The following is a 23288-nucleotide window of genomic DNA, read 5'->3' on the forward strand; positions in this document are numbered from 1 at the left end:
AAATTTGAGGAAGTATATTGTGCCAAATAATGGTGAGCTTGGATGCCAAAGAGGGGATTTCAGGCCTAGAATGTTTACTGATCTTTCTGAGAGTGGGGTAACCAGATGTTGGACTCCATGAAAACACTCTTCCTCCTCTCAAAACTGTGATTCAAAATGAATATGGAACTGCCTTTTGACCCAGTGATCCCCCTTCTAGGGATGTAGCCTAAGAAAACTGAAATGCCAATCAGAAAGAATGTGTGTATCCCTAAGTTCATAGCAGCACAACTTATAATAGCTAAGATCTAGAAATAGCCCAAGTGCCCATCAGTAGATGAGTGAATAAAAAAGCTGTGGTACATTTATACCATGGAATACTATGCAGTAGTATAAAAGAGGAATCTCTTACCCTTTGAAACAGCATGGAGGGACGTGGAGAGTATGCTAAGTGAGATAAGTCAGCCAGAGAAAGACAAGTATCACATGATCTCACTCATATGTGGAATCTAAGTAACAAAGTAAACTGATGAACAGAGTGCATCCAGAGATATAGAAGCATGGAACAGAGTGTGGAATCTTGGAGGGAAGGAGGAGCAGGGTGAATGGGTGGGAAGTAATCAACCAAGAACCTGATATGCATATATGCATGACTCATGGCCATAGACAATGGGGCGGATAGGGCCTGGGGTGGAGGGTGGGATGGGCTGGAGAGAATCAATAGGGGGAAAAGGGGGACATACGTAATATTTTCAACAATAAAAATTATTTTTTAAAAATGATAAGTAGGCAATTGAAAAATTTCAGAATACAAATAAAAGTTTAGAATTAATATTATATGGAGATCAAACAATTTGAAATTTATAGCTGACTTAATGACTTCAAAACAATTATTATTCACATCCAAAAATTTGAATTGCTTTTGTTGATATATTTTAATGGAGAAAACTCCTTTTACATTTTGGGATATTTTAATTGCAAGTGCAGGCAAATGTAGAATAAACAAGTAAATAGAAATATGAAGACTCTCTCTAGTTAAAACAATTTGGATATGTTCATTTTAATGTATGCTCATTTTTAAATACTGCTTTTAAGTTTTATTTGCTTATATTTAGTTCTTAAAACATAAAATGACAATAAATTTGGTCATAGCTAATATGTGTTAGAGAAGCTGGCATAATCATATCACATTTATTATGAAAACAAAATTGCTGTGTTAGTGTTCCCAAGATTGAGGGGTCAGAAAGGCAAGGAGGAATGTTCTAATTTATTTCAGTGAGTTGAACAATCTTTTGATTTCTATTTCTTTTTTATTACCTTTTTTTTTTTTCATGTATCCATCATCATCTCTAGTATCCACAGCAAGGGATTCCTCCATAAATTTACTTGAAAGGAATGGATTGTGTGTTTTTCTTGATGTATTTCACTACATATGTTGGCTTTTCTAAATAAAGATATACTAAAAATAATTCAAGATTTAAAAAAATAGAACTCAGTTTCTGAAGAGCTTCTCATGTATTATTACTTGATAATTTGAAATTTTTGAAATATGTGCAAAGTAACATAGATCTACACAAACCTTAGGTAGGAATTCCAGCATTGCCCTATGCAATTGACAGTATTTCCAGACTCAGGTTTGATTTCAACTTTTGGCTCTGAGAGCTATTTTTAGATCTCTGCTCACACAATTCTACATTTTGTTTAGTTTTTATCAAAAACATATATTGCATTTTTGTCATGCTTAATTATGATTCAATGTAATTTTGACTAGCAAAGGAACATTTTTATTATCTTTATAATCCACTATCACTTGCTTTTATGCATATACTTCTGAAATAACTAATACAAAATACACATTTTTACAATAATTATTTGTTATTCCTGTATTGATAAATGTTTTTTTTCTGAAAACCTTTATCTTTTTTCTAGTGTATGGTTAAAATATCTGAGTACAATTATCAATGTCAGAAGAGATGAGAAATATTTTAAGTTTAAGCTGCATATTCCAGTTTTACTCATAGAGAATAATTTCATACCATATTATATTAATTATACAAAAAGAAAAGATGAGGTCTGGGAAAAATAATTTGGTTAATAGATTTTAATTTTAGAGTTGGAGTGTGAAAAGTCCATTAAACATCCTATATCTAACTCCAGTCTATAATAATAAAAGCATAATATGCTAATTAGACCAGACTTCCTTCTGGATGTCCTTCCCGACAACCTTCTGGACGAAGCTGGGGCTGCAGGGAAGCCCAGGTTCCAGGTGTCGGAGGGAAGCCAGTGTAGCAGTCGGGAGAAGGAAGGCCTACTCTTCCATGAATTTCGTGCATCGGGCCTCTAGTATTGAATAATAGAGATAAGGAAATATTCCAAAAGATTAAGTGCTTTTTCTACTATGATAAAAATAAATGATTTAATTAAATAGAAAGAAATTTCTAAGTAATCTCTGTACATCTACACATACATAATATATATACATTATTTGTATATTATGGGGTACATTATTTATGTTTAGCTCAATTAGTTTTAGTACTAATATTATTTTCTTAATTTTACTATTTGTTGCCCATGGTATATATATTCTACACCAGAATTTCCAACAACATAATTTAAATCAGTGCTGCCTAATAGAACTTTCTGTGATGATGTAAGTGCTCTAGATCTATGCTATTGGATATGGAACCACCAGACACATGGTTGTCGAGCCCCAGAAATGTGCTGCTGTGACCGAGGTACAATGCAGTCCATTTAATCTTACATATCTGTGATTAATTTAAATTTGAAGAGTCACAATTAGCTAGTGGCTAACACATTGAACAATTGCAGAGTTAAGCAAATATAATGCACTCCTCTATAATTCATTTAGAGTTTTTCATAAATGATACACCAAAAGAAAATCATATATCTGGAAAATTTCATTCTCTAACATTATAGATGGATTTTGAAGGTTTACATGTGTTAACATTATATATTATATATGAGTTTGTATACAAAAGAAAGCATGTTTAAAATTATATGGACATTTAAAAGTATAAAAAATGTCATTAGAAAGCTTTCCCTTGACGTGTGCTTCTTAGAAGCTACAATTCAGAGAAATACCAAAAATTAATTTGGGAATAATTGAGCAAAGAAGTGAAATATTGTGTGAGGTTTTACTCCTTAAGTGTCTGTAAACTAAATGGCTGCTGATTTTCTCCCCTAGGTATTTGTATTGGATTGACTGCTGTGAGTATCCGCACATTGGCCGTGTTGGAATGGATGGAACCAATCAGAGTGTTGTCATAGACACCAAGATTTCTAGACCTATGGCACTAACTATAGATTATGTCAACCAGAGACTCTACTGGGCTGATGAAAATCACATTGAATTTAGCAACATGGATGGATCTCATAGACATAAAGGTTGGTACAACAGCACAAATGATTCAGTATTTTGCCACTTCATAAAATATTTTAGAAAAAAACATGTGTGTATGTATATATTCATTGCATATACTTTCATCAAATACATTTCACAATTTAGTATTAATTATTATACTCATTTATGATAATATTGGTAAATAAGACATTAGATATATTTATTGAAAACTTCTATAAGCATGCATAAAAATCATTTTGACACTCTCTAGGTTTTCTCTAATGGTACTTTTCTAAATAGTTTTTATATATAAATGGACAATGTATTTATAAGTTAACATAAACATGTATTCTAATTGAAATGAAACAAGAATATATGCTTGTAAACATAAGGCTTTTATTACAATCTAAGAGGGTTGAGTTTTCTTAAAACACTAAGTAAAAGTACAGTTCTTTAAAGAAACTGAAGCAATCTTATTTAAAAGTTATCAGTTGTATTAACACATGATTAAATTGATTGTTATCTACTCAACAATGGCAACAAAATTAATGTGGAAACAGCTTTCAAGTTGGAATAATGTTCATAATTTAAATATGAATGAATATAATTTGGCAGGTACTTTTTTTCCCCTATATTTTGTAATGCAGAGTAGATTAAAAGCTCTAAGTGTAAAACAATTGAAGGAAGTGATTGGGTATGAGGGAGTTAACACTAGAATTGGAGATCAGAGAGAAGTCAGAGAAAACATAGCTGAGGATGGGAAAACTAAGAAGGGCAGTGGAGAATCACAGAATAAGGAAGAATGGGGTAGAGATGAAGATGCAATGGATATGACAGAAACCACAGACAATTCAAAGGAACACTCAAAATATGTAGGTGGCTTTTTAAGGATTAGATTTTTTTTAAATAAATAAATCCGTTTTTATTGATCTTTAATGACCTATTGTCACCTTTTCATCTTCAAATATCTCCTGAAGTACAACTTTCACAGGGAGGGCCCCAAGAAAGCCTACACATTGGTGTGGTTTAGCTTATCGGATTGTTTTCTTCTCTGCAGTAACCTTAGAACAAAAGTCCTGGAGCAGGAAAGAGGAGGGATGGTGAGGAAGAGAGGTGAGGCCTGGAAATGTATGGTGTCCTGAGAAGGATGGGAACACTAAATAAATAATCACAATTAATTAATTAATTAACGAATTAATAAAACTTACTAAAGTCACACCATTTCATAATTTTTCCCAAGTTCCTTTCAGCTAATATTTCAACAGCTAAATCCTTCTAACTAAAAGTGCTGATAGCTTTAGAGGTTCTTTTTTAAGGGTAAGAAGCTTGAGGTCTGACAAGTGTAGCTGATTGAGTCACACTTTTAGGTGCTGGCATTCCAATTATAGATACAAAGAAACTCATCAGGATGCAATTTGAGTGAAGAATGATTTAAAAGATCACTTTAGGATTTTAATTACAGCCAAAGCAATGTTGACAACTCCAAACCACACTTAGTGTGTTCAGCAGTTATATATCCGGCAAAGAAACAGTAATGTAATGTTTTGCAACATACTTAGAAGCTATTATTGAAAGTTTTATTGTGGCAATCAGTATTTTCCTTAGATAACTATGAACCTGTCTATTTTTAGCATCTATATACAGCACTAGGTGTTGTGAATGTATTACTTTGTGCCAAATTTTTACTCTACAATTAAATGCAAATAATTTCTTGGCAGATATCAGAGCAGCAAGTATTTGTCTGTTCTCATTTAAACCTTAGTGTTTGAGTAACAAAAACTGTAGTTAAAATGTTGTCTATTAGAAATATTGATTACATCCCCTACTCATTATTTAAAAATTATGTCGGATATGTAGGTGACTACTGCTTTGAAAACTTAATACAAAATTAAATGCATGTACATGAAGTGTTCCTTAATTATAGAATTGGTGGTGACTTTGAATAGAGGGACATATATAGCAAGAGAACATGGTACTAAATCTATTAAAGAGTGAAATATTTAGCTGACAGATATGCAGGTATGATGTTAACATTTTAAAATTTGATTTTGAAAATACCTTGAGGCTTAAGGATCGGGAGCGGGAAAGAAAAGTAAAAGAGTTGCTGCCTTTAGAAATATTTTCTAAAGGTTTTCGGAAGAAGACTAATGAAAAATTCATTAAGTGTCTTATCAGGCATCTGCCAACATCTGAATGCAAGCCAATAATTACTTGGTAGTTACTAATGTGCTACTAATTGTAGGCAGCCTAAATTATGTCAACTCCACACCCAATGGGGGAAAAAGCCATTTATTTTCCATATTTGTAAAGAGAAATAGGATTTTTCTGCTTCTTGCATTTGCCCCATAAAGACATAGAGAAGCTATTGTTTTCTAGATGTGATTTGGAGGTGGAAAATAAGATATGTTAAAACAACGTGTGTATTAGTTTGGTCACTGACAAGAATTATTATTTTTTAAAAATATATTTTATTGATTTTTTACAGAGAGGAAGGGAGAGGGATAGAGAGTTAGAAACATCGATGAGAGAGAAACATCTATCAGCTGCCTCCTGCACATTCCCTACTGGGTATGTGCCCACAACCAAGGTACATGCCCTTGACCGGAATCGAACCCAGAACCCTTGAGTCTGCAGGCCGACGCTCTATCCATTGAGCCAAACCAGTTAGGGCTAGACTACTATTATTGTTATCATTTATTCTATATATTAAAACTGGAGCCACAGCTAATCAAAAGAATGGGATATGTCAATCCTGAAATAATTTGAGGATATGAAAGGTGTATGAAAATTTTCAGAATTATGGTCCATTTTTATAAGTCAAATTTTAATGAGGGTGAAAAATTAAACTATGCGTTGCACTTTACATAATAGAATGCTTTCTCCCCAAATATGTTCTGATTTAAACCATGCATTAATTGCATAAATGAAGCATTATTTTATTATTATTTGTCCAGTCAAGAATGTCTAAAGGTTCTGAATTCTGTTCCCTTAAAAATAGATCAGGTTATTTTTGAAGTACATGGGACTTGCCATTTGCTTGAGAATTTCCATCATCTTTTTTTGCTACCTCCTCTACCCCCATTTTCCTACCAAGTCCAAACACTACATTGCAAAAATAAAATAAAAACAAAATAAAAATATTAGTTAATTTGGTAGTATAGGAACATGAAGGTCCAATCTTAGTCACATGAACCTCTCCTCAATCCCTGTGTATATCATTCTACTGGCCTTTTACTCAAATAATTCTATAATAATATAAAATATAATTATAATAATTTAATATCATAGCATATTATGCATGGTACTGGATAACTGAATCCATTTATTTTAAATCAAAATTTCATTGGTTTACTTTTTAAATTTCTCTGATTTCTTCTCTTTAGAGCTACCTATTCATTCACTCATTCACTTATTCATTCAACAAACATATACTGATTTTTTTTTTTCTGTGCTACAAGTTATTCTAGGCCCTGGAGTTACCAGAGGAATCGGTCCCTGTCTTTAAAACACTTCAGTTTAATGGGGAAAACTGATATACAGATAAAGATGTGAATTAGATAGGGGTTAGAGGTATATGAAAAATATTGTAAAAATGCAGGTTGCAGGAGGTGAGCCTTTGGGGAACTGGAGTTCTTTGAGAAGTCTGAGACATAATACAAGCTCTCCATATGGGGAAACATAGGAAGGATTCTTCTCACAGAGGAAATTGCCTGTGCAAAGCTGTAATTGCATCTTGAAATAGCATGGGGTTTGCACCATTTGGCTATGACTGGACGTCTTATTAGAGAGAGATAATGACAGCAGATGAATAAGGGCAAATTGGGGCCAGGTTGTGACAGTGCTTGTATGCTAAGTAATTTGGAATTTATCCTTTAGGTCATAGGGAGCCATTGATGGTGTTTAGTTGGTAAAGTGCTATTATTAGATTTGACAACAGCATGGAAAATGAAAGACCCTGGAAGGGCAACCAATTTAGAGGCTGCTAAAATATTTTAGGAGAAAATACTTGAAGTGATTGTAGCTGAGGGAATGGGGATAAAGTTTTATGTTCAAGAGGTACTTAGCAGAATAACTAGGAGAGATCTGTAAACTTGAAACAGCAGAATTATTAGTGGTTGAGTTGCAAATATCAAGTGAAATATTTATATTATTATCTACTTAGAGAGGGGAAAACTGTTTTGATTACATTAATTTTATATATATTTATACATTTTTAAAGAATAAAAAATACAAATACTAAGCACAGCTAAGAGATTATTCTTAAATGCTCTGTTTTGATGAGAGATGCATTGATTTTAACAAAAGGGTCAGCACAAAAGGAATTCTACGGATGTTTAAACACTTCGTCTTGTGTCTTTTCCTAAAGAGCATTCAGAACACCTTGATAGTTTACCTAGAAGAAATATGTCACAGGAGTGGATCTGTCCTCTTCCACTTTTTCTTGAGCTATAAAATGTGTCCAATGAGACTTGGAAATTTCACAGTGTTCTTCAGATTTAAATATGTATTTTTGAAACTGATAAATGTTTTTATAAAAAAACAGAATGATTCTAAATATATCCTAAACAAAATGAGTCTAAGTAATAACATTCTTCTTGTAGATCTATGTATTTGGGATTGGTTTCTTACCACTCTCAAACCACAACCCTGCTCATAGAAATTTAGGCTTTGAATTTGGGTAAGAACTAATAAACCTTTGCTAGAGTACAGAGTTTTAAGTGAAAGGAAATTTTCATATTGGAGAAAGCAATCCCTTGGGATCTTAAAGCAAGCTTGGGGAACCTGAGGATAAAATGGGTTGGGGTGGGATCTGTTGCTAAATAGCTATTTCATCCTGTAAAGGATATGTACCTTCCCAGGCTCCCATTGTCTCATCTATAGAAATAAGAGTGTTGGAAAAGAAGACATCAGAGGAGAATTCTAGAATGAACATTCTAAGTTAGACAGATCACCAACTCACAGAAATTTTGCCAAATCCAAAAGTGTTCAGGTTTATCTTCAATTGAAGCCTGAGAAAGGTTGAGAATATGTAATAATCAAATGCTTGTTCACTCAGCCTTGATGAGAATTTCAAATTGCCAACCAAATACTCATTTCTCTGTAGCATTGCGAGAATTATTCACATCTTTTACTGTTGAACACTTGGGAACTGATCATATCAATGAGAGGAGAAAATCTGTATTCTTTTTCTTTTTAAAAAAAATATATTTTATTGATTTTTTACAGAGAGGAAAAGAGAGGGATAGAGAGTTAGAAACATCGATCAGCTGCCTCTTGCTCACCCCCTACTGGGGATGTGCCCGCAACCAAGGTACATGCCCTTGACTGGAATCAAACCTGGGACCTTTGAGTCTGCAGGCTGACGCTCTATCCACTGAGCCAAACCGGTTTCGACAGAAAATCTGTATTCTTGAGCATTACATTATATTAGGTGCTTTACACATAGTATTTCTCTCTCTCTCTTTCTCTCTCTCTCTCTCTCTCTCTCTCTCTCTCTCTCTCTCTCTCAGGTTTCAATGGAAATTTTCTTAGTCTGCTATGAGGATCCAAGAACTGAAACCATCCTCTTATAAACTAATACTTTTATTAGAGGCCTTGTTCAAGAAACCTTGTTTGTTGCAATGTACGCTCTTTTAGTCATTCTGTCGGGGAATACTATACTATAATTACCATTAAAGCCATTTTGCAGCAAGGAAATAGCTTTAAAGAGATGAAGTAATTTCTCCAAAGTCAAATAGCTAGTAATCAGGAGAATCAGAATTTGTACCAACAAAGATCTAAGTGGTTTCAAAGCCTGCTTTCTTTCCATTCTCCATACAGGCTCCTTGCTTTTAAACAGATAATGAAAATGTGTTGTCCACTTATTATAGTTTCTATCAACAGTTACAGCATAAATGCAAAATTATACCAAAAAGGTATATCCGTACCTGAATGTCTTCAAATTAATTTTCGTAGTAGACCATAAATATATTGCAAAACATACAGAAACAAACAAAAACATAAGCCACCATGACATAATTATTATGTAAGAAAGCATTTATCTCATCAAATACAAATATTTTTTTATGTTTGTTTGAGGGAGTGAAGCATGCTTAATAATGATGCTTAAAAACAGACACCCAGCTTCAGTAGGACAGTTGGATGTTACAGTTTGCTATTCCAAAATAACTACATCTCCTGCCCATACAAACCTTTTAAAGCTTATTTAGAGATTTATGTCACAGAATTTCTGAAATTTGGACACAGTAAAGATTTTTGTGTGATTGATTTTATGCATTTCAAAAAATATTGCTTTCTCTAAATGAAACGTCTATAAAATAGGTTAGAAATATATCTTGAGAGAAATGTGAGTAATAACTCTACATATCTACCTTAACTTAGAGATTCTATTTTCCATTTAATGAAAAGAAAATTAAATAGCAAAAAAATTCTATTTAGGCCACAATTTCATTCTGTTTGCTTGTATCAAAGTACATAAATTCAGATTTAGCTTTCTCCACTTTCTGTTACTTTTGCCATTGAATTGAGATACCTTTTAGATGCAGTTAGTTTCTTGAAAAAGAACTGAAAATACTGTGTAAATAGTAATAAAAGAGTGAGCTAAGAAAAAGGTATCTTTGATCTTGAGCTTTAAAATCTATTTGTTATAGTAATTTTTTTTTCCAGAATACTATGTATCACTGAATGACTTACCCTTGTGTTAAATCAGTTAGTCATGTATATATTTTATCCAGACTACTGGAAAAATGTACTAATAACTGCTAATTTCTTTGAAGAGTAATGGTTGCGTGTGATTCTAAATTGTGTATCACTGAACCGTCTTTTATTTTGTGGACAAATTGTTTGAAATTCCATGCAGTTATGTTGACTATGGCTCTATCATTGTTTCTATACCCTTAGACCTGCAGATCCTCATGTGTAAGTGTCAGTATCGTAGAATGTGTATGTTGTGAAGGGGCAGTTCTGTGTTTGGATTTAAAAATCCATATCATAACCCAAGCAGCTATTGTCTGCATTATGTTGGAAAAGGAATCCAGACTCAGCATGCTATTGATGAAATAGCATAAGCCATATTTAACGGGTTTTGTTCTGGGTGGGGGAAAAACACTTAAAAAGACAAAGGGAGTGTTTTGTAGCCATATCTCCTGAAATTAATGGTTGTTGCAGTTGGCTGTTTAGAACATTTAAGTACCTGCTAAAGCCCACCAAAAAAAAAAAAAAAAAAGTGGAGCAGATCTAATAAATGCCACCCTCTAATTTTACAGTATTATAGAGTGTTTCTTTCTTGGTTAGATGTTACATTTTAGTACTTTTCAAAAAAATATTCTAGCATTCATAGTCCATTACCAACAGTAGACTTCACAGGCTATTTTATGCCAATGGTGTTGATGTGCTGCTGTTTACAATACAGTAAAAGTTAATGGAAGGGAGCAAAATACAATTCAGTTTCTATAGAAATGTCCCTGGACCATTAAAATAAATTTAAATTAACTGCCATTTCTAAAAAGTCTTAGAATTTCAGTGTCAATCATGTCTTTAGTTGTATCCCTGGAATAAGATATGCTACATTAAACTGTGTACACGTTTAAATAGATTATTATTTTGCAAATGCCATATATGTTCCATATACCATTTTTAAATAGTGAAATTTTAAGTATTATCCTAGCATGAGTTTTCAGCCACTTTCAACAACCTTACCTATCCAAAATATAACACAGTAGGGCATTGGTAGATTTGGCTTTGGTCCAGTTTACTCTCTAACTTAGCCTTTGCCACACTATTGCTCCACAGTTTATCCATAGATTAGGACTTCTAATCAATCAGTGATTTTCTAATATCTCTCTAAGGGGTGGGTTGAGGTTGGAGCTGGGGCAGAGGAGGACTATTCTATGTAACCCCACACTTACCTATCCTTATTTCTGGTATTACCTACTACACATTTGAAAATGCTTATAATATGTTTCAATCACATCTGTTTTTATTCTAGAAGCATATTTATAATTATAGAAATGTGAGAAAACCAGATACTAAATCTATATAAATGAATCTATTCTTCTATATATCCTCCCCAGGCAAAGTACTTTTCCAAGGCTACAGCTTTCATTAGACTGTCTCACAAACACTTTCCTAATGCATATGTATGTGGAATATCATAACATATTTAGTATTGAGGGTCACCTCTGCAAACACATTTCCAAGTGTCTGAGAATCACCAGCAGAAAGGCCCAGAAAATTTTAAAGCAATAAGAATATGTCTTTACCAAATACATGTTGCTTTGTTTACTTCAGAGACTGGAGAGCAGTGTCATTGAGAGAGGCTGTTTATAGAACAGTCTATTTTTCAAAATAAATGTACTATAATTTACATTGTCTGCTTTGTAAATCCTCACATTCATTAGCAGGAATATTCTTTCGGTGTTAAATATTCAAATAGCCTATTTGAATTTTATTATGAATAATTTAAAACTATATAGGTGAGAGAAGTTAGAGGACTGAATTGTATTAAACCAATATCCCTAATCTATACAGAGAAAACACATTTTTTGATGTGACAAGGCAGACAAAGGAGGCAAGAAATTAGAAAAAGATGGACAAAGGATGCCTTCAGCCTATTAATAATCTAAAGAAGAATCCTAAATAATTTATAAATTTTGTCTTCATACATTAAATTCATTTTAAAAGTTATTTTAAACACATTTAAATGTCCCAACAGGAATTACTGCATGAGGGAGGGACACACGACTATTGTTTGGACACTTTATCAATATGAGTATACATACAGCCTATTAAATAAAGCCTCATTTAATAGACTCCCAGGTAGGATCAGCTCAAATCTGCTATGCATTGTAACATATGCTGGGTGGAATAACTTTATTTTTATCCTACCCTTCAAAGTCTCATTGGTGGATGAACTTTATGAAAGATAATGAAATATTTACTGAAAATATAAATTTTGAACATTTCATAGTAATATTTGGAAATTTTGGCTATCCTTACTGTTCCTGCCATTTCTTGATGTTTTGATTCATTTTGAAAAAGGATTTTGGACCCCATGACCTGGAATTTTATTTGCAGCACTGTTACCATTAAGTGGGGTTGTATTAAAGAGTAGGCAGGAGAAATGTTCTTAGAGGCATATGTTTAAATGGAACATTTTGTAGCGTGTTATAGATGGTTCAGAGGAAATAATTATTTAAAATAAAATATTCTGCAAATAACACTGGAGGGGATGCATAATTACTGACAAAGAAGTAATTCTGTTGACCCTGCATTTACATAAAGCACACTGACTTATGATGGAGTATATGCAGCTAAAGCTACAGGCTCAGCAGTCATTCTCTGGAAATTAGTACACTGTGGCCACTTTCCCACCTACCCACTCTTTTTGGTTACTCTTCATAAAATAAAAATCATTATTCAAACACCCCCTGACCACTGTCATGAAACTTCCACTTCCACTTTTCTTGCCACGTTAAACCACTTTTTTCATCATCTAATTTTATCATCTTTTCCCAGACTATACTGCAGGGGTCCTCAAACTTTTTAAACAGGGGGCCAGTTCACTGACCCTCAGACCGTTGGAGGGCCGGACTATAGTTTAAAAAAAACTATGAACAAATTCCTATGCACACTGCACATATCTTATTTTGAAGTAAAAAAACAAAACGGCAAAAACACCCTCATGTGGTCTGCGGGCCGTAGTTTGAGGAAGCCTGCTATACTGTTTTTGTAGTCTTTGTTTAATCTCACCTCATTTTATCAATGCTAATACGTTTTCTTTGTTTCATTACTTCCTTTCTGTTTTCATGCTCTCCTCTTTTAATTCACATTCTAGCATCTCTACAGATCTCGTTGTGTATTGTCCTTCTAGAAAGGTATTTGAGAAAATTGTTAATATCAAGGTCTCTTAGGACAGAGGATTCATGAGCATCCTGACCCTTTTCCCTGAAGCCAGGTGTTTTAATCAAGTTATATAGTTTGCACCATATTGCCTAGAAAATGGGTTTCATTGGTGATTTTTGAGCAGAGAAGAAATTTGTGAGCTGGAAAAAAAAAATGGAAATCTTAACTGGAGGGAGTTCTAGCTATCCCATATTTGCCTCCTTTCCATGCTCTGTATGCTAGAAGGCTGAACCTGTGGACTGTATCACCAGGTTCTATCACCTTCTGACCTCAAGCTGGATTTAATGTTTGGTAAGCATTAGCAGGAGATGAGATGGTGGATGAAGGAAGAAGTCAGAATATTTATTCATCCACTTTCCTCCATGTACAACCACAGTGGGTTAGCACTGGCTGAGTTCCTCCAACAAATGGTGTCTGTTCTTGGGGGTGGCTCTTTTTCTAAAACTGCAGCTTTCAGCAGCTTCTGGTAACAGACCTAGGAAAAAACAAGTCACCTACCCAGGCCCAACCCTCTGTAAATAATTAAAAGAAAAATAATATGACCAATTGTTGTACCTAGGATTGTCTTAGATTAAATTATCATTTAATAATGTGTTCTCTGTTTAATAGAAGATCCTTGACCAATACAAAAGGGATTGAAAGAGATTAAAAACTAATGAGAAAAGTTAAAATAATTTTGTAATATTTTGGGTGTGAGGGAATATGTGCTTTGACTCAGAGTAATGACACCAACAATAAAAATAAAAAGGGAGAGACTTGAAATATATTTTTTAAAAAGATGATAAGATTTAATGTTTTATTTTATACTAGAGGCCTGTTGCATGAAGATTCGTGCAATAGGCCTTCCTTCCCCTGGCTGCCGGCACTGGTTTTCCTCTGGCACCCGGGACCCAGGCCTTTGCTCTGGCCACCACCTTCCATCTTCACTCAGGCCAGAGCCTTCAGTGTTCGCTCCAGACAGAGCATTCAGTCTTCTCCGCTCTGTCTGGAGCGCCCCTCCTGTAGCTCCCTCAACCCCCCGCCCTCCCCTTCATAGTAGGCATCCTGCCCCACCCAGCCGCTCCGAGCCTGCATATGCAAATTAACCTGCCATCTTTGTTTGATTAATTTGCAAACTCACTCCTGATTGGCTGGTGGGCATCATGGAGGTATGGCCAATTTGCATATTTCTCTTTTATTAATGTAGATGCTTGTTAATTTTAAAGTTTTAGGAGATTAAATTTCCAATCCTAGTAGGTTGTACAGTGAGGACAGGTTGATCTTAAGGATCATTGGATCATGCAAGTATTTCTTTCCAATAAAATATATAAATTCTTTATAATTAAAAAAAATTAGTACTGGGCTATTGGTGTATTTTTTAAATCCTCAACCAAGGATATGTTTATTAATTTTTTTAGAGAGACAGGAAGGGAGAGAGAGAGAGAGAGAGAGAGAGAGAGAGAGAGAGGAGAAAGAGAGAGAGAGAGAGCCATGTGAGAGTGATATATCAATGTGAGAGAGAAACCTCCACCGGTTGCCTCCCTTTTGCTTCCCAAGCATGATCAGAGCTGCAACCTAGGTATGTGTCCTGACAGGGAATCAAACCCGCAACCTTATGGTATACCAGACAACACTCCAACCAACTGAGCCACTTGGTACATTTTGTTCTTAAGTATTTAAACTAAATTAGTTTGAAATATAAAATTGAAATATTTTATTTAGGAATATACTTCTTTGGCATGATAAATGCTATCAAAAAGGAAAAGAAACGAGTATTGGAATAAAGTATCTCTAGCTGTGAAGCAACAGTTAAGCCGAATGCAGATTCCACATTTCTCCCTTTTCTATTTGTCATAATTAATAGGAATCTTAGCAGAATAGTATCTGACTTGGCTAAAAGGGAAAATCCACACAAAGGAAGCTTTCTTTGATTTCTATTTTGTCAAATATCGACTCCTTTCTTCTGATAGAGATAGCCAGTGGGAGCCTAGTGCTTAAGTGGAATGCTGGAAATAGGACAGTAAATGATGCTGTTATACAGAACAGAAGCCAAACTATAGAAAGTAGCTTTAAAATAGGTTTTAAATATATAATAACTACCTGTTAAACTGCAGCCCACATAAGAGTTCTGTTACTTGTGTGTGTGTGTGTGTGTGTTTTGTCTGTGTGTCTACTGAATACCTGTAAATGAAACGTTTCCTAATTTTTTTCACATCTTTTTTTTTTTTATTATTAAGCAAAGACAATCTTATGTACAATAAGTGGGTGTATTATTTTTCTTTTAAAAGGGATAGCTGTGCCGAAACCGGTTTGGCTCAGTGGATAGAGCGTTGGCCTGCGGACTGAAGGGTCCCAGGTTCGATTCCGGTCAAGGGCATGTACCTTGGTTGCGGGCACATCCCCAGTAGGAGGTGTGCAGGAGGCAGCTGATCGATGTTTCTCTCTCATCGATGTTTCTAGCTCTCTATCCCTCTCCCTTCCTCTCTGTAAAAAATCAATAAAATATATTTTAAAAAAATAAAAAAAAATAAAAGGGATAGCTGTTATCATTTTGAGAGAACGTCGACTACTTTGTTTATAAACCCATTATCTCATTATCAGTAAGTTAGTTAAATGTTCTTCTCATGCCATAACATTTCCCATATATACTTTGTTAGTTCTACTAACTGCCAAATTACATTGTAATACATTTTTCTTGTTGCTCTTTTACTTATATATGTGTATGTATATATGTAATATTTATACATATAAATGTATTATATACTTTATGTATTATATGTATATTTGTCACATATACACAGATACCTAACATAGGCATACATATATACATACATATCAAAAAGTAAAGAGACAAAAAAATAAATAATTTTATTTTTCTCATTCTGAATCAGGAAAGTTTCTTGTACCAAAATATATGATGCTTTAGCTCAGGACATCTCATTTACTCTCAGTGTGGGTTGAATTCTTCATGTGTTTATGGAAAACACGGATTCATTTATATGTCCTGATCATTTAGCAGTTAGTATATAGTAATTTTTTTCACAGAAGCTTAACAGATAGTTAATTACTCTTGTGAAGAGATTTAGGTCCTAAAGAGGGAATGGAATCATACTGCTGAGTTCTGAGCTGAACTCCTAAAAAGATAATATGTAAACATTTTTGTTTGTTTTGACTTCTTTTGTGTGTGTGTGTGTGTGTTTTTTAAATTTTTGTTGGCATTAAGTTGTGGTATTAAAGGAAATTGTCACCATCTCTCAGACAGTAGTTTGTGGAGACAGTATAACATTAAATATATGAGACTAGATTTCTTCTTGTTAACATAAGTTGGTGTTTTTACTGTGTTTTTGTTTTTTTTTTAGAAGGAATGCTTTAGTGGTTATGTTAGATGCTGTTTGGGAAATAAGCATGTTTGCCAAATGAGCAGGCCTGCAGTGGGCTCATAAAACTACTACAGATAGTCCTATTCTGTATTGCTAATGTCAAACAAGGAATTAAATAAAACAGGTGGTCACTTTTGGCAAAGGGACTAATTTTCTTCACTTTCATCCGACTTTACCGCATGCTCTGCACATTCACCTATGTGTCATCCCTCTGAAACTGCAATGTGGGGTTTAGGTCCGAGTTCCTTGTTTTACGAAACCAAAGAATGGGTTCGCAGACAAAATTGGTTAAGGGAAGCAAAGTTTATTGAGAGAAGCCAGTCCTGAAAAAGGTGCAGCTGGGGTTCCAGGAGAGTAAAACGTAGGCCAGTTTCCAGAGCTTCTGTTCCATGTTGCAACTAGCTGGGTGTAGTTCAGTATCAAAGCTGTTAAAGTCTTAGTCCATGTGTGGAGTCCCACAAGGCCATAAGCACATCCACCGGAACCTAGCACGCCAGAATGAGAGAGAAAGAAAGAGCATGCTTTTCGGTCTAAGGGCAGATAGATGCCTTGCTCACTTCTAATTGGTCCTTTCAAAGAATTCTGCCTCAGCAACACCCTTGGGATTGGTTATACACCTCACTGTCTTGTGATTAGTTATCTGCAACCTGCATGTCGTAGTAACATCCATCCATTTTAAAGCTATGTCTCCCGTGCACCCTTCTTTCCCTGCCCAGGTGGGTCTAGTTCTAGCTCACTTTGTGTTTTTTCTCGGAACAGAACATAGTCAGCAGGCTGTATACTCTGCCCGCATCTACAGCTTTCCACTTCCCAGTCCCCATGGTCCCATCCCTCTCTACCTAGCCTCTTCTTCTATCTCCTCACTTCTTCTAAAGTAATAATTCAATTTACAAACTCCATAAATCAATATTGATTATCTGATAACAGTGGGTTTCTCGTGGGTGATCATTACAAGTTTAGAGGTAATAAACTTGCCCAGTGCTTATATTGTCCCATGTCTAAAAGTTATACACAGTGTAATTTCAATCAAGTAATTAAATGGAATGATTTTTACGTGGGGATTATTCAATTAATCCAATTGCTTTATATACTTGAATGTGTTTGCTAAGGCTACCATAATGAAGTACCACAAACTGGGTGGCTTAAACAATGGTGTCAGGGCCAGCCGGAGCACGACTCAGTACTGCTCTGAGTTGCTCTCAGTCCATATATTTTCCGTTCTTCCCAACTTCACCAGGGCTGGTTCTTCCTCAAACCCTGCCCACTGTACTAACTGTTGGGAACTTAGTCCAAGTTCCTCCTTTATCCTCTGCTCACTAGTTACAGGTGTTGGGTCCCAGCCCCTATGCCTAGGGCAGGACCTCCTTGAATGCAGAAGCCAGTGGCCATAAAGCCATCAGACAAGACAATGCTTCACAGCAAAGTCCGTACAGGCAGGCAACCAGACACCAGCTGGTGAATACGCATCTTTCTCACATAGTAGCATTAATCTCTGTAACCACAGCTATTATCTGAGCAGCTGCACGCTGCCCCCTAGACTTGCCACTTCACATTGTAGCGGTACCTAAGCTCTCTGGCTCAGCAGCTTCTCCTGTCTCCCCTGCCCAGCACACTGGCTGGTTAATAACATGGTAGCTGGGTCTGAGCTCTCTATGAGCTCTTAGCCGTACATCGTAGCAGTATCAGCTCTCAGCTCTGAACTCTTCTCTCTCCTGCACACATAGGAGCTACATTCTCTGTGCTTACTGCCTCTGCTTCTCTGAGCTCTCTAGCCTCTGCTCTTCCCAGCTGCTCTCTCTCTAGCAGACTAGCTGGTCAGTAATGTATATTACTCCAGAGACAAAGAAGGCTAGTTGCCAAGGTGACATCAATCATATTTTGGCTATAGAAGGGCACAGTGTACCGTGTGTCCTTGCACCCATTCATGGTATCTTGGCATTGGGCACCCTGATTAGGCTTATGTTCAGAGTGGCCTTGGCCATTCTGGTGTATTGACAATAAGGCCTCTGTGCTCCCACAAATGGAAATGTATTTCCTCACAGTTCTGAAGGCTGGAGTCCAAAATGAAGGTGTTGTCAGGTTTATTTTCTGCTGAGGCTTCTCTTTGGCTTACTATGTCCTCACATGGCCTTTTATTTATTTATTATTATTATTTTTTTTGTTATGTGCGCAACCCTGCTGTCTCCCTCTTATAAGGATACCAGTCATATTGGATTAGAACCCCACTCTTATGACCTCACTTAACCTGTTACTTTTAAAAGGCCCTGTATCCAAATACAGTCATGATGGGGAATAGGACTTCCATATATGCATTTTGTGGGGACACAATTCATCTGTAACCACAGTTTACCCAAGTGGGTTGGCTTTCTTAAAGGCAGCACTAGTACTATTTTCCCTCCCCTCTGTTGTCAAGTTACTTAAGTTTTTCCAGATTTCAGCTTTCTCATCTGCAAAGTCTACTATGGCACAATAGAGCTGTGGTACTAAATACAATGAGGTGTATAAAATGGTTATTCTACTGTAAGGTTTCTTTGACACTGGAATTGCCTCTCCCATTGTTGAGAACATCTGGCCTACTTCCTGGCACCCAAGTGCTTATTAAACGTGAACTGCAGTTACTTACTGAACATTTAAAATACTATGGTATTTTTGAGATTCTAATAGGCAAATTCTTACAATAACCACTTGTTGGAAAAGAAGTCAGTTGAATCTCTGGTGAACTGAGAATTTTTAAAGTAATGATTAACTTTTTGGATCCATATTGAATGTAATGTTGCAATTGCTTCTTTGCATCTAAGGAAATATGAATTGAATGTTTCTGAGACTTTCAACTTTTTCTGGAAATTTTTATTTTATTTTGAAAATTTCCAAACATATACAGAAGTTGAAAGATTGTTATAATGATCACCCATCAACAAGATTCATCCAATTGTTCACATTTGACACATTTGTTTTATCTTCCCAAAAGAATTTATACAGCCAAAGGGAGGAAGTGGGAATAGTTTGTATAAATAACTCAAACATGATTTATTCTGGTCATGCCCTTCTCTTCATCTTTCTGTCCAATCCCACTTATCATTTTAGTGATGGGATCCCTGTGTATAGGACTACACAGATAATTTAATCTGAGTATTTGTATCATATGTGCACATCTAGATTCTTCTGAATTTTTACACATTTTATATGCATAATATCTGTTCTAAGGTGGATTTCTGGCCAGAACCTACATATTGGTAATAGTCAGTGGCTTAAATTGTCACCTATTTGGAAGAGTCCCATTGTATTTCTTTTATTTCTGTTTTTTCTAAGTCATAGTGAAGTCTCAGATTACATTTGTCCCATCAGAATAAAAATAACGAATCAGTAGATTTAAAATTTCTACTTCTAGATAACAATATAAATTAATTCAACATTTTAAAAGTAAAGCCTGTTACACACCCAACATTCATGTTATAAATTTTGATAGCTTTCAGTTGCTACTGAGTGAGAAATAGGTCAAACATACTCAGTCATTAAAATTAATTTATAAAAACGTACCTATTACTTGATTTACAGTATAATTTTTCATTAATAAACATTTTCTAAGAGTTTCTAAAATTAGACCTAAAAATAAATACAGATGAATATATTGGAATGTGTGTGCAAATTTGGGAATTTCTTTTTTATTATTTAACCTCCAACCACCAAAAGAATTTATTATATCTTATTTACCTGATAGGACCCTGGAATTGCTTGAAAGAAAAATGCATGTCTGTGATGCTCATTCTACTGTTTACTTTTAAACCCAGTCCTATAATGAGGTATAATTATAAAACAATTTTAGCCTGCAACTAAACGATTTTATGGCTGTTAAATCTGCATAATACATTGTTATCCGTCACACTTATTTTTCTCCATTTCTATCCCATCTCATTTTGCAAGTAAAAATACTCATAAAATCTCAGTGACTAAAATGGTTTATGGTAGTCTTATAGTCACTCTATCTATAGGTAGATAAAAATTTCATCCTGGATATATAATTTAGTCAATTTCAACATGGGAGAAAGCAGTACAATGACCTGTAGATTTAAGGATTGAAGTTAGAATTAGCTGGATATATGCAGTTTTTAAACGTTGGATGTTACTTGTTTCTGGCGAAGCAGCCATTATTTGTGAGCAGGATTGCATTCATTTTCTTCCCAGTGGTTGAACCAAGCTAAATCTGAGCAAAGCACACTGCTGTGCCAGATCCTGCGTTCTCTTAACCGGTAATAAAGAACCTTGCCAGCCTGACAGGTTGTCACAGCAATTATTCACATGAAGTTCTGTAGCAGTTGTGTCTGTCAGCCCATGTAGTATTGAATATTTTAACTGGCAGTCTTCCAAGACTGAACATTAATCTTACCATCTCCTATTACAGTCCCTAATCAAGACATTCCAGGGGTGATTGCACTAACATTGTTTGAAGACTACATCTACTGGACTGATGGGAAAACCAAGTCACTCAGCCGTGCCCATAAAACCTCGGGAGCAGACAGACTCTCACTGATTAACTCATGGCATGCCATCACAGATATCCAGGTGTATCATTCTTATAGACAACCCGATGGTAATTATTCTTTCCATGATTTCCATAAATGCATCAACATCTTTTAGTAACATTCCATTTTTGTTTCCTCCAAGGTTAAGTGTAAATTTGTTTTTGAGAAACATTGTGAGATTTTATTATTTAGCATAATTGTATAGAATGAATTCAGTTGATATAAAGCACTACTGTTAAGGAATATAATTGGAAGCTCAATAATAGTACAAACAGTTATTGATTTGTTGAATCATATTAAGCAGAAATGACAATAATACAAGTAGTTGAAGAAGTAGACACTGAATTCTTGAAATAATTTATTTAAAAAATAGTTACAGGATTCTTAGTTTCTGGAATGCTGGGTAAAAGGAATTATATTTAAGTAGCTCGAGGATTGTAAAAATGAGAAATATATTGTTTTCTTAAGCATATGTCTAATGGGAATTCTATCAGTTGTTATTAAATAAAGTATTGATTATGTTTCTTAAAACACAAAATTGGTCTAAAAACAAAGTGGCTACACTGTTAGTTATAGATTATTATTACATTGTTTTATTTTACGTTAATATTTCTAAACATATGTATGTCTTCATCCAAAATGCTTCTAGTCTCTGCTGTTGTTGTTTGTTTGTTTTTTTTTCTGAGGGACAATGATTTTTTCTACTAAAATGCTTGTTTTTGTGGAAATGCATCCTTAAATTATTTAATGATAAAATTAATGCCATTGGACAATAATAAAATTTGTAACAAAATAAAATTATGTTTATAATCAATGTGTTATTAATTACAAAGTTCTATTCACTTTCAAATTATGAAGCTTAAATGTCTTCTTTCAAATATTATATTATATTATTGGTCTTGATTATCCTTTTTTTGTTGTTTCTTTCTCATTTGTAGTCTCCAAACATCTCTGTATGATAAATAATGGAGGTTGCAGTCATCTCTGCCTTTTAGCCCCTGGAAGGACTCATTCTTGTGCATGTCCCACCAACTTCTATCTTGCAGTTGATAATAGGACTTGCTTATCCAACTGCACAGCCAGTCAGGTGAGTGGAGGTCTTGAAATCAATTCATAGGTTCCTATGGGCAAGCTGTTATAAAGGCTTTACCTGAATTTTTAATCGTGTAAATACTTTTCTAAGCATCATTTTTTTTGTTTTGCATAACATTAACGAATCATTCCATACATCATAGTTAGAGTTACAGAGTAAAGGAAAAACACTTACATAATAATTTTTCAAATCATGAGTGGGAGTAGCAGAATCATCCCAGGAAATGTGATGTATTTAAGGAAAGCAAGGTCATTGAGGCAAAGGATGAAAATTAAGTTATGTGCAACTTAAACAAACAAGACTCTTAGATGATCTGCTCTGTATCACCATCTCCACCCCTCTCCCATTCCTCAGTTGATGTGATATGGAAAAAATAAATTGTGTCAAGAGTGATTAATAGATTTTTTCAAATTAAAAATTATATAATCTAAATATGTTTTTCTGAAACCTTTTTTTCTTCAAAATGTTGTCATGTGCAGATAATATATCCCAGAATTAAAAATTTCTGCTTAATGATAGATGCGTGGACTTGATTTTATTATTTAAAATTTTGGGCAATAGTCATATGACTATAAAATTTGGTTTTGTTATATTTGAGTCAGTATCTTGTTTAAGATACAATTCTCAAAGAAATTATGTCATTTGGTTTTTTGTGTGTGTTTTTAAAATTTTTTATTTTTATTGATTTCAGAGGGGAAGGGAGAAGGAGATAGAAATATCAGTGATGAGAGAGAATCATTGATCATATACCTCCTGAACTCAACACACTGGGGGTAGAGCCTACAACCCAGGCATTTGCCCTGACCTGGAAATCAGACCTTGGTCTCCTGGTTACTGAGCCACACTGGTTGGGCTGTAATTTGTTTTTAAAAATGACTAACTTGGCCTGGCCAGTGTGATCTATGTTTTTGACTAGACATCAAAAGCTCCTGATGGCAGTCCACATGATTGCAAGTTTCCTCAAGTATATGCCAGGTGCACTAGAGGGCAAGGGTAATAACACTGACTATGCACCAGAAACTTTTCCAACTTAATCTTCATAACAGTGGCCAGCTCAAATCATCAGTCCTATT

At 34.8% G+C, this 23288-nt stretch overlaps 1 protein-coding gene across 1 annotated transcript in view; it reads left to right on the top strand.

Annotated features, from left to right (window-relative positions):
- The window catches only part of LRP1B (LDL receptor related protein 1B), a 1721287-nt gene that overhangs the window by 1492587 nt on the left and 205412 nt on the right, over positions 1-23288 (top strand). The window contains exons 60-62 of the mRNA XM_079782447.1: positions 3185-3384; positions 21002-21190; positions 22061-22209. Of these exons, the coding sequence (XP_079638573.1) occupies positions 3185-3384; positions 21002-21190; positions 22061-22209 (538 nt within the window). The remainder of the gene's footprint in view (positions 1-3184; positions 3385-21001; positions 21191-22060; positions 22210-23288) is intronic.

The sequence above is a fragment of the Cnephaeus nilssonii genome (genome assembly GCF_951640355.1).
Source record: "Cnephaeus nilssonii genome assembly, chromosome: 10".
NCBI classification, from domain to species: Eukaryota; Metazoa; Chordata; class Mammalia; order Chiroptera; family Vespertilionidae; genus Cnephaeus; species Cnephaeus nilssonii.